This window comes from Acomys russatus, chromosome 3 (genome assembly GCF_903995435.1).
Source record: "Acomys russatus chromosome 3, mAcoRus1.1, whole genome shotgun sequence".
In the NCBI taxonomy this organism is placed as follows: domain Eukaryota; kingdom Metazoa; phylum Chordata; class Mammalia; order Rodentia; family Muridae; genus Acomys; species Acomys russatus.
In genome coordinates, this window is record NC_067139.1 from 41,888,778 (window position 1) to 41,903,092 (window position 14,315).

Below are 14,315 nucleotides of genomic sequence, written 5' to 3' on the forward strand. Positions count from 1 at the left end.
CCAACAGCATCCAGGAGCTGCAGGGGGAATACACCAGCAGCCTTCTTCCTTAGAGCCCCTCCCCCCCCTTTGGGTCTGGCTTTTATCCCCACTGACAAAGACCACGCCCCTGCACGAGGTAGTTCACGATTGACAAATATCACAGCCCTCTCAGGAGGCAGTTATCAGCTGTGGACAAACTGGAGCAGCCCCCATATCCCACACCTGGGATTAAAACAAAAACACGTTTATATAAACCAAACCTTCCAGGACAGCTCACTGTTTACATTTTTCTAGATTTCTTTTGGAGTCTCAAAAGATCATCAAACCAATTTCTTTTCTACATTCTCATCTTTCATGGATTCAGTGAGAACTAACTACCTGTCTTTGGTGCTAAGGCAGTTTTAATAAAAACGAAGCTCCTGTCCTCAGGAATCACGCTCCATGTGAAGATTTTTTTTTTTTTTAAATTTAAAGAAAAATCAACCTGCAGCTCGAGGATATAACTCAATGATATGCATTCTTATTCACGGTTAGGTCTCAAATTTTGGACACATGGCTAACTGAGGTTCCTGTAGCTCAAGGATAGACTGCTCCTCCACCAGGCGCAGTGACTTTCTTTTTTTATCTTTTTTTTTCCTCATTAATTCAGGACCTGGGTTCTTTCCCTACTTTACCCATATCCACACAAAATCCATTTGCTTGAGGTCTGGCATATTAAGGAAAACCTAAAACATCGGAGTTTGGAAGGAAATTGCTATCTCGATGTAAATGTTTTGTTTTCTCTTGCCTTACGAAGTCCTTGCGCCGTGATTATAAGACACAGTTTGAGCTACCACCAAAGAGCAGCACGGCAGGAGGCTCTCCACCGGAAACTCCACCCCTCAGCTTCACCCTACAGTGACCTTTCAGAGTTTTCTCGGAAGCTGCGCCGGAATAGGCGGGTTGCAAGCCCCCAGGCTCCGCCTCTCTGCGGTCCCGCCCACTGCCTGGTCTCCCCCGGAAAGGAGGGAAATGGAGTGTTAGTTTGTTGGTCTAGCCATGGGTTAAATTCCCGCGAGAAGAGAGGATGACCCTAGACTCATGTACGGTGGCCTCGGTGAAGGAGGGGGCGTGGCTGGAGTGCGGAGTCCCGAGAGGAGGGGGGCGGGGTCGCGCGTCCAGGGTGTACGCATGCGCGCACGCGGCCGGCGGGGCGGGGCGGGGCTGAGAGCGGAGGGGCCCGCGGAGGCGGCGGAGGTGTCGGAGTCGTTATCTTCGTGGTGCTGTCGGTGCGTGGTGGCGCGGGTGGTGACGGGGAAGTACCTGGGGAGACGTATGTGGGGCCGGCGCAACCCCGCGACTCGCGTGTAGAGGACCTCGGGGAGCGGGCACCGGCGGCCGGTTGCTTGCCGCGCCTCAGGTCGGAGCCGGGGGCGCGCGGCGCGAGGCCGGGCTATGCTCGTGTCGCCCGGGCGAGGAGGGCCGCCTGGTGCCGGTTCTCCGCGAGGCACCGCATAGACGCCTACCTCCCCCCACCCACCCTCGGCCGCGCTCCGTCCGCGGGCCGGGGTTTAAGGGGATGCGCCTGCAGGGCGAGGCCAGGCCCGGGTCTTGCGAAACCCGCCAGGTGAGGGATGCTCCCCTGCTGCCGAGCGGAGGAGGCGGCTCTGGTCCCGGAGGCCAGTGTTGAAAGCCGAGTTGATTCTTGGGGTGGTATTGCTTGAAGACCTCTGAACTAGTTGGAAAAAATTGTGAGTCCTGGCTGGTGCGAGTCTCAGGATGAGAGCAGCAGTGGCGTTTAACGTGAGGTCTGATTGCACAAAGCTAGTCTTTTTGCAGTACCGTCCTATGCAATCAGAGGAGTTCTGCCTATAGACTTGAGAAAGTCTTTGATCCAGTACTCAGGCAGTTCTGCAAGCTTCTCCTCCTGACAAAGCCTGTCCTCTGCCTCACACCAGTGTTCCCTTTCCAGGCATAATGGTTATGAAAGCTGCTGTAGATGATGGTGATTCAGGATGGGAGCTTAGTGTCCCTGAAAAAATGGAGAAAAGTAACACAAGCTGGGTGGACATAACCCAGGATTTTGAGGATGCTTGTCGAGGTAAGTTTGAATTTTGGGGCTACTGGTTTAAAATCTGGGGCAGGATAAAGTAAAATCATAATTGTGTTTCTCAATTTTCTTCGATTTAAAAAGAAAAAAATATCACCTTGTGATTGTATCAAATTTGTACTTGTTTTGTTTTTGAAGAAATCCCCTGTAGCCCAGGCTGACAAGGAATTCTTTGTTGTGGAGGATGACCTTGAATTCTGGATCCTCCTGAGTACTGAGATTACTAGCGAGGACCATGATGTCAGGCTCAACTTTATTAACCATACTTTGCTCTGCTGATTGTTTGTTTTGTTTTTTGAGACAGGCTTTCTCTGTGTAGCTTTGGCTGTCCTGGACTCACTTTGTAGGCCAGGCTGGCCTCGAACTCAAAGCCATCCGCCTGTTTCTGCCTTCCAATACTCTGCTGATTTTGACTTTGGTCTAAAGCAAGTGTATATTTGGTAAAACATTGGGTTAAATACAGATGTTGAGACTTTTTTGTTTTGTTTCTCGAGACAGGGTTTCTCTGTGTTAGTCTTGCCTGTCCTGGACTTGCTTTGTAGACCCGGCTGAGACTTTTTTTTAAAAAGAATTTTAAAGATTTATTGGTGTGTAGGCGGGTATGGTGGCGCATGCCTGTAATCCCAGTACTTGAGAGGCAGAGGCAGGTGGATCACTGAGTTTGAGGCCAGCCTGGTCTACAGATCGAGTCCAGGACAGCCAACGCTAACACAGAGAGACCCTTGTCTCAAAACACCAAAAAAGAAAAAAAAAAAAAAAAAAGATTTATTGGTGCTTTGCCTGTGTTCTATGTCTGTGTGAGGGTGACAGATCCCCTGGCATTGGAGTTACTGACAGCTGTGAGCTGCATGTGGGTGCTGGGAATTGAACTCAGGACCTCTGGAAGAGCAGTCAGTGCTCTTAACCACTGAGCCATCTCTCCAGCCCCCAAAGAATTTTATTTGTGTATTTGTTTGTATATATGTGAATAACGCATTAGATCTCTTAGCAGTGTAATTACAGGCCTCTCCCAGAATCCTGGCTTATCCTGGAATTCAGACTATTACTCATGATTGTGCACCAAATGCTCTTAACTGTTGAGCCATCCTTCTAGCTCTGTGACACTTTTCTGGTCCCTGCTTACTGCCAACTTCATTTTTCCACCATTGCCCTATCCTTTCCAGTCAACCTTTTTTTTTTTCCTTCTTAATTTATTTATCATACACAGTGTTTTGCCTGCATGTACACCTGAAGAAGGTACGAGGTCTCATTATAGATGGTTATGAGCCACCATGTGGTTGCTGGGAATTGAACTCAGGACCTTTGGAAGAACAGCCAGTGCCCTTAACCTCTGAGCCATCTCTCAGCCCCTCCAATCAACTCTTACCTCTTTGAGCATCAAGATGCCTTGCCAGAGCCTTTGTGAATTTTCTCTGCATTTTTTTTCTTTCTTTTGGTTGTTCAAGACAGGGTTTTTCTGTGTAGCCTGGGCTGTCCTGGACTTGCTTTGTGGACCAGGCTGGGCTGGAACTCACAGAGATCTACCTGCCTCTTCCTCCCTGGGCGCTGGGGTTATACAAGTGTGCACCACCACGCCTGGCTCACACCTCCTTTCTTTAAAGCTTTTTTCTCCCCTTTTGTGGGTCGTTTTCTAGTTCCATGACCTCCACCCACTTCCACATAAACATACATATATTAAAATTAGAAGTTAGGATCCCCACGTGAGACTGTACACATAGTATTTGTCTTTCTGAGCCTGAGGTACCTCACGTAATTTATTTTGTACTTTGATCCATTTTCCTATAAATTTCGTTTTTCCTTTTGGCTGAGCAAAATTCCACAGTGTATATGTATCATATTTTCATTACTCATTTATCTCTTGGTGGACATGTAAGCTGATGCCATTCCCTTGCTGTTGTGACTAGAGCAGCAGTAAGGGTGACTGGGAGGTAGCTCTTTGATGAGATAAGAGTCCTTTGGGTTTTGTGTCCAGATGTCATAAAGAAGGGTAGTGTGGTAGTTCTAGATTTCCTTACTTATTTTTGACCCCCATCCGCATGGATTTCCATGGTGGTATGCCAGTTTTCATTCCCACCAACAGTGAGCTTAGGACTCCTGATTTTCCTACATTCTCTCCAGCATTTGTCATTCTTTATTTTCTTGACAATAGTCATTCTAACTAGGGTGAAATGTAGTTGCAAAGTAGTTTTATTTGCCTTTCCTTGATAATTAGCGGTGCTGAGCACTCCTTGTAGTATTATTGGCTACTTGTATTTCTTTTGAGAATGGTCTGTTGGTTTCATTAGTCCATTTATTTTTTTGACTGTTTATTTTTTTGGTGTTTAATTCTTGGAGTTCTTTATTCTGCAGACTAATAAGCAAGGGCCTTCTATCATTCTGTGGCTGTGCTTCCTCTGTACATGCTGTTTACCTGTTGCTGGGGCTCTTCCTTGTGAGGTTCTGGCCTACACCTGTATCTGGGTGTCTGCCCTAGCAGTTTTAGGGTCATGGGGTTTGCAGTAAGGCCTTCAGTTTACTTTAAACTCTTGTAGCTGTTGTTGTTTAAACTAGGTGAGAGATAATGGTCTAATTTCATTTTTCTGCAAATACTTATTTCTGCCCATACCATTATTGATTGAATAAGCCTTTTTCTAGTGTATGTTTTTGATAACTTTGTTGAAAAGTTAGGTAGCCATAGCTGTGTAGGTTATTTCTGGGTCCTCTGCCTGTCAGGTTTCTGTGATTACTTCACTCTCCATAGGGGCTCTGTAGTAGAGTTTAAGGTCAGTTATTGAGATGCCTCCACAGGGTTCTTTTTGATGAGAATTGCTTTGTCTATTTGTGGTCTTTTGTATTTACTTATGAGTTTTAGGATTGTTTTTTCTAGTCCTGTGATGAATGTCATTGTAAATTTGTAAATTTAATGAGGATTGCATTGTAGATTACTTTTAGAAATTTTATTTTCACAGTAATTAATTTTAGTAGATGCACTGCTTACTTATTGTCAACTTGACACAAACCTAGATTAACCCAGGAAGAGTCTCTTAGTCCCTGTTCTTTTGCTGTGGAGAGAAATCATGACAGCAACAGGAAAACATTTCATTGGTGCTGGCTTACGCTTTCAGAGGTTTGGTCCGTTATCATCACAGCGGGAAACATGGTGGCATGCAGGCAGATATGGTGCTGGAGAGGTAGCTCAGAGTTTTACATCCTGATCCCTCGGACTGCAGGCAGCAGAAGAAGACTAAGACACACTTTCTCCATCAAGGCCACACCTCCAGTATTGCCAGAAGTGCCCAGCACACGATGGCAATGGTGGTGCCTGCCACCCTGGGCACTGGTCCTGAGTTGTGTAAGCAAGCAGGCTGAGCAGGCTATGGGAGCAGGCCTTCCTGTTTGCAGCACTCCTTTAGGGTCCCTGCCCCTGCTCCTGTTTGAGCTCCTTCCCTAACACCCACCTGTGATCACCTGTGGCTAGGATGTTCGAGGTGAATAAATCCTCTCCTCTCCTCCCAGCCTGCTTTTGGTTAGAGTGTTTATCACAATAGGAGGCAAACTAGGACAGTAGGCCGTATGCATATAGAAATTAATTCATTGTTGAATGGTTTTGTTTGGGTTGTATGTTTAGTGGGGGGATTCCTGTTTAGTGGGATGTAAGTTTTGAAGTATTCCCTGATGATCTAGACTTCATTTTAACAGCCCTCTTCTCATCTCTAATTTTGCTAGTTTGGGCCTTTTCTCTCTGCTTTGCTAGGACTTTGTCAGTCTTGTTACTCTTGCAAAGGACCTGTTCCTTAGTTTATTCTGCACATTGTTCTTTAATCTCGCTCACTTAGTGTCTGCCCTGATATTATTTATTGGTGCTACAGTAAGTGCTTACCCACTGAACCATCTCCCCAGCCAAGAGCACTTGGAAGGATTTGCTTTCTTTCAGGGCTTGGTATGGCCATATCCAGAGGCTTTGGTGTGTGTGCTCTTGTGTGATTTCCTCCCTGATCCTGTCAGTGACTCACTGCCCCTTCAGAAGTGTATTGTGTTTGTGTATTATGGGGGATAAATCCTGCTTTGAATTTATTCTACCGTAGTCTTGTGCTAGTTAGTTTTTGGTCAGCTTGACCCAAACTATAGACATCTGAGAAGAGGGGCCTTAGATGAGAAATTATCTCCGTCTATACGGCAGTTTCTTAATTGCTGATTGATGTAGGAGGGCCTACCTCATCACCGGCAGGTGGTCTCTAGGTAGGCAGGTGGGCCTGGGCTGTGTAAGAAGAGTAGCTGAGTAAGACAGGAAGCAAACCAGTACGAAGTGCTCCTCCACTGTCTGCTTCCATTCCTCCAGGTGCCTGCCCTGACTTCCGCTGTCTGTGCCTTCCCTCCATGATGGACTGTGACCTGTAAGCCAAATAAACCCTCTTCTTCCTCAAGTTCTTTTGGTCAGTGCTTTATCACAGCAACAGAAAGCAGACTGCTGCAGTGCGTGCGTGTGCGAGTGTGCATGCGAGCGAGCAAGCGTGTGAGAGAGACAGAGATGGCTCAATGGTTAAGAGCATTGGCTGCTCTTGGAGAGCACCGGGGTTTGGTTCCCAGTACCCACATAGTGGCTCACAACATCCGTAACTCCAGTTCCAAGGAATATGATGTTTCTTCTGGGATTTGTAGGCATCAGGCACACGTGTGTATATATATATACACAAACATGCAAATACACAGATTTTCTAAAAAAAAAATAATAATAATTTCCAAAAAAATTAACTTATTATGTATACAACATTCTGCCTGTATATGTGCCTGCTGCCAGAAGAGGGCAATAGATCTCATCATAGATGGCTGTGAGCCACCATGTGGTTGCTGGGAATTGAACTCAGGACCTCTGGTAGAGCAGACAGTGGTCTTAACCACTGAGCCATCTCTCCAGCCCCCAAGAAATAATTTTTTAACGATCTGTTTATTTTATGTACATAAGTACTCTGTTTTCATGCACATCAGAAGAGGAAATCAGATTCCAATTACAGGTGGTTGTGAGCCACCATGTAGTTGCTGGAAATTGAACTCAGGACTTCTAGAAGTGCCATCTCTCTAGCCCAAAGAAAAGAGGTTTTTTGTTTGTTTTAATAATTTGTCTTAGGGTTTCTACTGCTGTGATAAAACACTATTACCCAAAGCAACTTTGGGGGGTAAAGGTTTATTTTGCTTTCCATACTGTGTTTATAGTCCATCACTGAGAGAAATAGAGGCAGGGACCTAGAGCTAGGAACTGATGCAGAAACCATGGAGGAGTGCTGCTGCTTACAGACTTGCTTGCTTGCTTTCCTCCTCCTCCTCTTTTTTTTTTTTTTTCCTTTTCCATACATAGTTTCTCTGTGTAGCCTCTGGCTGTCCTAGAACTCACTCTGTAGACCAGGCTGGCCTCTTGTGATGAAAGGCTTGAGTCACCCACCCCAAGGTTCAGCCTGGTTCTTCACAGCCCCCAACACCGCCTGCCCAGGGTAGCACTGCTCATAGTGAGCGTTTCTGCAGGCTCAGTTTTGTTTGTGATAGTTTGAATGAGAATGGCTGATACATTTGAATGTTTCTCAGTTGGTGCATGGTTTATGAAGAATTAGGAGGTGTGGCCTTGGAGGAGTTGTATCACCGGGGTGGGTTTTGTGGTTTCAAATGCCCACACCACGCCCAGTCTTGCTCACTCTCTCTGCCTCCAACTTTGTATAAAATGTAAGCTCTTAGCTGCTGTGCCTTCCTACCTGTTGCCATGCTTCCCACCATAATGGAAATTGACCCAACTCTCTGAAACTAAAAACAAACTCTCAATTTTATAAGTTGCCTTAGTCATGGTGTCTGCTAGCTAGTTTAAGATTTACTTGACACAAGCCAGAGTCATCAGAGAGGAGGGAACCTCAGTTGAGAAAATGCCTTCATGAGATTAGGCTGTAGGGCATTTTCTTAATTAGTGATTGATGGAGGAGGGCCCAGCCTATTATGGGTAGTGCCTTCCTTAGTCTGGTGGTTCTTGGTTCTATAAGACAGCAGGCAGAGCAAACCAATGAGTAGCACCCCGCCATGGCCTCTGCATCAGTTGCTGCCTCCAGGTTCCTGCCCTGTTTTGAGTTCCTGTCTCCACTGCTTTGATGACAAACTGTCATCTGGAAGTTTTCATGAAATAAACCCATCCTCCCCAAGTTACTTTTAGTCGTATTGTATCAAAGCAGTAGTAACCTTAACTAGGACACTGTCTCTTCACAGAAAAAAAAATGGTAGCTAAGACACTGTTTTTGATCTTACTTACTGGTTTCTGTGTTTTGATTATGGAATTGAAACTGTTATTTTTCAGAGCTGTTAATTGAAAGATGAATTTATTTCTGTCACTTTGTTTTGTTTTTTCCTCTCTTTTCTTTTTTTTAAAGATTTATTTATTATGTATACAATGTTCTGCTTGCATGTACACCTGCGTGCTGGAAGAAGGCACCAGATCTCATTATAAATGGTTATGAGCCATCTTGTGGTTTCTGAGAATTGAACTCAGGACCTCTGGAAGAGCAGCCAGTGCTTTTAATCTCTGAGCCATCTCTCCAGCCTAATTGTGTCATTCAAGTATCTTTTCTCTTTGATTCTTTCAGAACTGAAGTTGGGAGAACTGCTTCATGATAAGCTGTGAGTATTTGTGTCCTTTGAAATCATGTAATATTTTAATCTTTTTTGGTTTTTGTTTGTTTGTTTTGTTTTGTTTTTTTAAGACAGGACTTCTCTGTGTTCCTTAGTCTTTTTTTTTTTTTTTTCTTCCCCTCGTGTAGAATATTCCTTGAAGTCCAAGGAAATTCATGTTTCAGAGTTGTGAAAATGAATTATAAATACAATTTCAACATGGGTGAGCTATCTTGAGTCTCTGGTTAGATAAGAAACATCAGACTGTCAGGCTCATTTTCATGAAGATGGACGTATTGAACCTGGGATTTTTTTTTTTTTTTTTTTTTTTTTTTTTTTAAAGAAAGCTATCAGGTGTATGTCTAGTGTGGTAGATTTATCAGTGACTAAGTAAAGAGTTACTGGCCTGTATTTATACCTCACTATGTTGCAGACACACTGTGGCCAAGCTGCTTCAGGGTTAGGACTACAAAATCTTGAACTAACAAGTAGACAAATTTAGACAGTACTTGCTGGAGGAACAAGGAAAGGCTGAAATTAGCCCTTAGAACCTTTGTCTGCAAAGAATCATCTAGAAAGATTTAAAACTCCTGGCTGGATCCAGAGTTGCATCTGTAGTAAGTCAGCCTGAGACCAGAGCTAGAAATTCCAATAGCTTTTTTACATCTTCCTGTTGCTTTTTAGCATTTTGTGCTGCTGAAGCGTCTCCTATTGACTTTATCTAAGAAAAATGATTTAGAGTGATGGAGTAGTTGTCGATAATTTGATCAGTTGAGCTTTTAGTTAAGCTTCTTCTGCCTTCTTTTGTGGCATATCTCAATTCTTTCTAAACATTTTTCAGTGTATAATTACTATTTCTCCCCCCATGGTGAACAATCAGAATTTCTGGATTGTTTTGCATTATATAATTGCCAAGATTTTGGACTTTGTAAATCAATTATCATTAAACTATGGAGATAATGGAGCCAGAAGAGGGACGATGGCTCAGTTGGTAAAGCGTTTGCTTTGTGAAACTGGGGACCTGGGTTTAATCTCCAGAACCTGTAAAATGTGTGCATGAGTTTGCAATCCCAGATGGGGGCGTAGAGGTAAGAGGGTCACTGGGGCTTGCTGCCAGCCAGGCAAGTTAATATTGGTGAGCTCCAGACCAACAAGAGATGTATCTCAAAGGATGACACGCACAAACATATGAACACAAATGTGCATGCACCCATATGGATACACAAGTACTCAACATGTTAAAAAAAAAGATACATGGAAAATGAAAAAGTTACACATTCTGAAAGTTAAGAGAAATTAAAAGAAAAATATCATTTGACAGGAGTCAATCTCTTTCAAAAAGTGCTGATCCATGTCCTATTGGAGGAAGTGTAAAGATGGTTTTGTTCTTTGCTCCACAGAGCGAGTAAGATCATGTGTATAGAGTGTTCATGGGTTTTTGTCATAAGTGATGACTAACTGAAGCAAGTTTTAGCCAATTATATACTTAATCCAAATAAATACATGGAATGCTGTAGTTGCTGAAAGTACTGTGATAATTTGTACCATTATGGAAATATAGGTTCAGAACTGGCTGATGGGTTCGTTTATTTGTAGATTCGGTCTTTTTGAAGCCATGTCTGCTATTGAAATGATGGACCCCAAGATGGATGCTGGGATGATTGGAAACCAAGTGAACAGGAAAGTTCTCAACTTTGAACAAGCTATCAAGGTGGTTACTGTATTTTTTGTGTGTCTCTGGTTTTTAAAATAGACCTTTTTGTTTTGTTTTGTTTTGTTTTGTTTTTCGAGACAGGGTTTCTCTGTGTAGCCTTGGCCATCCTGGACTCACTTTGTAGACCAGGCTGGCCTCGAACTCACAGCGATCCGCCTGCCTCTGCCTCCCGAGTGCTGGGATTAAAGGTGTGCGCCACCACGCCCGGCTTAGACCTTTTTTAAAATGTTAAAATGTGCTTAATAACTGAAAGTACACAGACTGTTCAGCTGTACTTTTAAAAGCTTCTCTGTCATAAGAATTAGCATCTAAAGCAGGCATGATAGGACTTTCCCATGGTTCCAGCACGGGGGGTGGGTGAGGCAGAGGATTAGGAGTTACTAGTCTCAGCTGTATAGTGGTTTTGAGATCACCCTGGGGTTCATGAGACCATGGTTTTTTTGTTTTGTTTTGTTTTATGTTTTAAAATGTATAATAATACTTACTTACCGGTATAATTTAAAACCTGGAAATTAATGGCTTGAGATCTTCATTGTAAACTTGCTCTCATTTGTCCGTTTGTGTATTCTTTGAATTATTTTTGAAGGTATTTGAGTATATATGCAGGATGCTTCACTCAGACCTTACGTTTTATGTTGTTACATGCTGGAGTAAGAGAATTGCTGGGGGGTCCAAGCTACAGAGTAAGGCGATGTTTCAAAACGAACAAGCAGAAAACAGGGTGAAAAAGTAAATGAGATAAGCAAGACTTGTATCATGTGCCTGTCATCCCAACCCAGGCTGTGTAATTTTGACTGTGATTAAAAATGCCTACTGAGCCAGGTGGTGGTGGTACACGCCTTTAATCCCAGCACTCGGCAGGCAGAGGCAGGTGGATCGCTGTGAGTTTGAGGGCAGCCTGGTCTACAAAGTGAGACCAGGACAGCCAAGGCTACACAGAGAAACCCTGTCTTGAAAACAAAACAAAAAGTGCTTACTGATTTGTCCTCTCTCTCCCTCCCCCACCTCTTCTGCCCTTCTGTTGTTCCCTTGAGACTCAGCCTCATGTGTAGTCCACCTAGAACTCCTCTTCCTCCCGACTCCACAAGTGCTGGGCTTATGGACCTAACATACCATATATAGAAAGCTTGGACATTTTATTATAAGGAGTTTTTGTTTCAAATCTGACTGATTTTTTTTTTTTTTTTTTCTTGCTCAGGATGTAAGACACACACTAGTAAAGTCTTATTTAAGATCTGTGGTTTCTTAGTTGTGCATGCAAGTATATGTGTATCAGCGCTGTGATAGTGCAGGTCTGTGAGCTCAGCTCTCAGAATGAAGCAGTAAGGTCAGGTTCCCGGGTCACCCGGGTCCACACAACTACTGCAGCCCGAGCAAGGAGCAGTAGTTTGTTCCTAAGAACAAAACATTAAGTTAGTGTCTTGGTTTCATCAGGTAAGCTAGTGTTTTCTTTGGATTATTGTTTTTTTAAATAAATAACTAATTTTAAAATTCAAAACACAACAGTATACGTAGGGTTTTTTGTTTTTGTTTTCAACTTTTCTGTTTACTTGTTCTCTCCTTTTTAGGATGGCACCATTAAAATTAAAGACCTCACCTTGCCTGAATTGATAGGAATAATGGATACCTGTTTTTGCTGTTTGGTAAGAAACAAAACAAGACCGTTGACAAGTTAAGGTGTGGCTTCCCTGAATTCTAGGAGTTTAAACTGTATGCACCATGTGGCGTATGAAATGGTGGCCTCAGAAAGTAGGCATAAGGTTCCCTGGCTAAGTTAAGCCCTTAAATGGTACTTTGTTTCAATGAGGGAAGGTTACAGCCTATCCAGAGTATTCTGTTTGGTTTTAAGTTATCAAGGGCAATTGTAACTAAGGTTCCATGAGATGAGTACAGTTGAAGTAAAGGGAGGTACAGACTGGCTTTGCAGATGCAGTTGCTGCTCTGGGATCGATTGCCATGAACTGACTGTCCTCTGCTACAAAGTGTTACAGTGATTTATCTATGCCAGATACATGTCTCCTCCCTACACAGTTGTTTAGTTGTTAAAAAAAAAAAAAAAACTCATTATTTTTGTAACATTTGTTGGTTTGTCCATTGTGCACAGTAGTAATGGAATGTGTCAGCAGACCATGTGCATCAGTTGTTGACACGTACTGTTTTTCATCTAGGTTTTTCATATTTGAGGTTCCAGCATTTTATCATATTGCCTAGGGCTGCATTGGTGAAAGGAGCACAGCCAGAATTTTGTCTGTCTTATAAAGATTTCTTTACTACCTTTTAGCAATATACTATTCCTAAAGGAGTAGGGAAGGCCAGGGAGGGCTGCTGGGAATAGACTACAGTGGGTTGGTTGCTTTTGAATGCTTTGATTAGACACTCAGATTTTGTGGACTGGAATATTGGGCTTAAGAATGCTTCACATAGATGGCCAGACACTTGCAGTGCAGAAGGAGCACTATACTTTAAAAGTCTGAAATATGGAGACTATAAAGCACTAGCCTCATGTGCAGAAAAGTTTGTGTTCCAGAACATTTTGGAGACTCAGCCTATATAATATATAAGTTTCTTGAAAAGTTTAGTCAATGAAAGTTCTCAGTCCTGTCTTCTGTGACCTTTTCTGTAACGATCTTTCTGATCTTACAATTATCATCCTTACAGATCAGGGCTTATTGTCTCAGTCTAGACTTTGCAAACCCTGTATTGTACAGGTGATTAATTCGCCACCTCCTTTTCAACAGATCACATGGCTAGAAGGCCACTCCTTGGCACAAACAGTGTTTACGTGCCTTTATATTCACAATCCAGACTTCATAGAAGACCCTGCCATGAAAGCTTTTGCTCTGGGAATCTTGAAGATCTGTGACATTGCAAGGGAAAAAGTAAATAAAGCTGCTGTTTTTGAAGAGGTAAATCCAGAAGCTCATGGGCCATTTTACTGTGCTGTAGATGAGTGATTTTGTGATGTGGGATTGGTCCACGTTAGTTGAGGTAATAATACCTGTACATATTTATGAAAGTTACATAGCTCATCAGACTTACAGAGAAGTCGTCCTTGCTCTTTGTTTCCATGCTTCAATAGTAGTTTTAAAAGCGTTTTTTCTTACAGAAGTATTTTGAATTTTAAGTTTATCAGTTTCATAGTTTTAGCATTGATATAACTGCATTATTCTGTTGCCCCAGATAATATTTTATTTTGTAGGGGAGGTTATTATTGAGTGCTGACATAGTTATGATTGTGTCAGTAATAATGATAGGTAAGTGCATATATGCCTTACACTTTTCATAAGAGGTTCGTTTTTCTTAAGTGATGTCTTAGGGTCTTATTGCTGTGAACAGATACCAGGACCATGGTAACTTTTGTAAAGAAAGCATTTAATTGGGACTGGCTTACAGTGTCAGAGGTTCAGTCCGTTATCAGTGTGGCAGTGAGCATGGCGGCACGCAGGTGGGCATGGAACTGGAGAGTTCTGTATCTAGATCCACAGGCAGCAGCAGGAGACTGAGACTGTAGCTTGAGCAAAGGAGACCTCAGAGCCCACCTCCACATGACAAACTTCCTCTAGCAAGGCCACACCTAGTAGTGCCACTCCCTATGGGTATATGGGGACCATTTTTATTCAAACCACCACAGGTAATAATGTTTTTCATTTAAAAATTTTTTCTAAGCAGTCCTTGATCTTTCCTCTTCTATTACTGTCGGGTAGTATCAGGTAATTATATTCTTACTTTTGGGTAGGATATTGGATTTTTTTCTTCTGTAACATTGGTTGTTTTCTAGGTGATTGCACAGTTTTCCTCCTCTCTCTGGAGGATTCTGTTCGCCTATATTGCTCTTAGCTTGTTGCTTGGCTGAGGGAAGCATCTCTAGTTTGTTTCAAGGAAGAAACTTTGAGACTTTGGATAGTATGAAGT

General features: G+C 43.0%; 1 protein-coding gene across 3 annotated transcripts in view; it reads left to right on the top strand.

The window, feature by feature from the left end:
- Positions 1-1,055: 1,055 nt before the first annotated feature.
- The window catches only part of Naa35 (N-alpha-acetyltransferase 35, NatC auxiliary subunit), a 47,114-nt gene continuing 33,854 nt past the window's right edge, over positions 1,056-14,315 (top strand). The window contains exons 1-6 of one of the 3 annotated variants that reach the window (XM_051172759.1): positions 1,056-1,078; positions 1,934-2,062; positions 8,665-8,698; positions 10,286-10,400; positions 11,972-12,046; positions 13,142-13,309. In XM_051172759.1, coding sequence (XP_051028716.1) covers positions 1,063-1,078; positions 1,934-2,062; positions 8,665-8,698; positions 10,286-10,400; positions 11,972-12,046; positions 13,142-13,309 — 537 coding nt within the window. In that variant the 5' untranslated portion in view covers positions 1,056-1,062. Of the gene's footprint in view, positions 1,079-1,565; positions 1,589-1,932; positions 2,063-6,389; positions 6,445-8,664; positions 8,699-10,285; positions 10,401-11,971; positions 12,047-13,141; positions 13,310-14,315 lie in introns of those variants that run through there. The other 2 variants (XM_051172764.1, XM_051172774.1) reach the window with 2 other exon arrangements.